General features: G+C 33.6%; 1 protein-coding gene across 1 annotated transcript in view; it reads left to right on the forward strand.

Moving 5' to 3' along the window:
- Nucleotides 1-356: 356 nt before the first annotated feature.
- LOC132606548 (mitochondrial import receptor subunit TOM6 homolog) overlaps nucleotides 357-1,772 on the forward strand; it is a 4,060-nt gene continuing 2,644 nt past the window's right edge. Inside the window, exon 1 of the mRNA XM_060320115.1 lies at nucleotides 357-592. Within this exon, the coding sequence (XP_060176098.1) occupies nucleotides 419-577 (159 nt within the window). The 5' untranslated portion in view covers nucleotides 357-418 and the 3' untranslated portion in view covers nucleotides 578-592. The remainder of the gene's footprint in view (nucleotides 593-1,772) is intronic.

Below are 1,772 nucleotides of genomic sequence, written 5' to 3' on the forward strand. Positions count from 1 at the left end.
AGGACAAAAATTAAAGACCAGCAATTTAAGGGCCAAAAATTAAAGACCACCCCAACGAAGGTCATTGCGCAAATTGCTCGTGACAAACAATGTTATTTTCTCAAATTTTGAAGACCAAGCCATTTGAACGACAAGTGATGCAATTTGTCCTTGAGCCCGTTTGACTTAGCTTATAAATTATTTTGTGCTTAAAATAAACCCAAAAAAATAATTGGGTCAGTTTGACTTAACTTAAAAAAAACATCTTATAAGTTACTTTTTTTTAAGTCCATCCAAACAGGCCCGTTCATATATTGTAAACCTTAACGGGCCAGGTTTAAGTAGGCCTAGTCCACCATATATATAAGCAGTAAATTTGATTTAATCGCCTAATTAATCAAGGCTACACTAGGGTTTAAGCTCTGTTTCATCCGCAACCATGTTTCCATTCATGCGCAAACCTGACAAATCAGCTGCTCTGAAGCAACTGAAGACTCACGTTGCCCTGTTTGGAACTTGTGTCACCTTAATTCGGGTCACCCCTTATATCCTTCACTATTTTTCCGATCAGAAAGAACAACTCTTGCTCGACCTCTAGATTCCTTATAATCAGGTAATTTCTTTCTATTAAGCAAAATCATATATACTTCCTCTACCCAATTTATGTGACACTTTTGACCGCAACATTTATTTGTATGCCCTTTAAATATTTTAAATTATTAATTATTGTAATTTATACTTTTTATATAGTTTCTAAATATGTAAATTGTTATTCAAAACATTTAAAGATTTTATATTCAATAAAGATGTTTGACTCTCGAATCCGAATTGTGTCATATAAATTGGGACAGAGGGAGTATTCAACTAGTCTCAAAACTAATATTGTAACTTTTGCTACTTGAGTTGGAGAGTGAAACAATTTTCTTATTAACAATTTTTTTTGTCAAACTAATAATATTGTCCGAATTCGGAAATTGGATAACATTCAGTGGCAACTTGCATACTCTATCTTGACTTTGGAATAGAAGGGTAACAAACTTTTTCTTTTGACAAGGTAATAGCTTTTATTGATAAGTAGATAAATAGAAGGATTATAAACTTAGTACCGGTTGTATCAGTTAGCTCTCTGCAGTTCTAGGAGAGTTGGAATTTTTCATTGGGTAAACTTGATAGTCTTGTTAATGGGTTATGTTCATGTATTTAGGATAATCTCTGTGTTTAGCTGTAATATGGTTAGTTAGGTCAACTTCATAATCTTGTTAATTGCTTATGTTCATGGATTTATGATGATCTCTGTGTTTAGCTGTAACATAGTGAATGACATGGGATTTGGGCGTGTTGTGTTGCTTCCCATATTAGATCTGTTTATATGACCGAGAAATCCGATGTTTCCAGCTTTAAAACTCTATGAATATAAGCCAACCACTGTAGCTTATTCCACTTAAATATAAGAATTGGTTCCGCAGCTAGATTCAAACTCATGTTGTGTCTGCTGTACTACTTTGCGGCTTTGGCTTTGGACCAAGTCCTGGCGCTTCCTTTCTAGTGTTAATATTGTCCTTCATTCTTTCTTTTTGGCTAGAAAGAAACAACACTTGTTTCGATGGGCAAAAAGAACATATTTCTAGACTTAAAAACAAGTGTTTACATAATTTGTTATGTAGGTGTAAAAGTAGTTTCATTGATAATATAGATCAATATATGGTTTTCCTGTGGATATTCCCAGCAGTCTTTTGTAACTCTTGGTACCTTCTTGGTACTTAGTCAATAAACCTTTACCTTATCCAAAAATA

This window comes from Lycium barbarum, chromosome 8 (assembly GCF_019175385.1).
Source record: "Lycium barbarum isolate Lr01 chromosome 8, ASM1917538v2, whole genome shotgun sequence".
NCBI classification, from domain to species: domain Eukaryota; kingdom Viridiplantae; phylum Streptophyta; class Magnoliopsida; order Solanales; family Solanaceae; genus Lycium; species Lycium barbarum.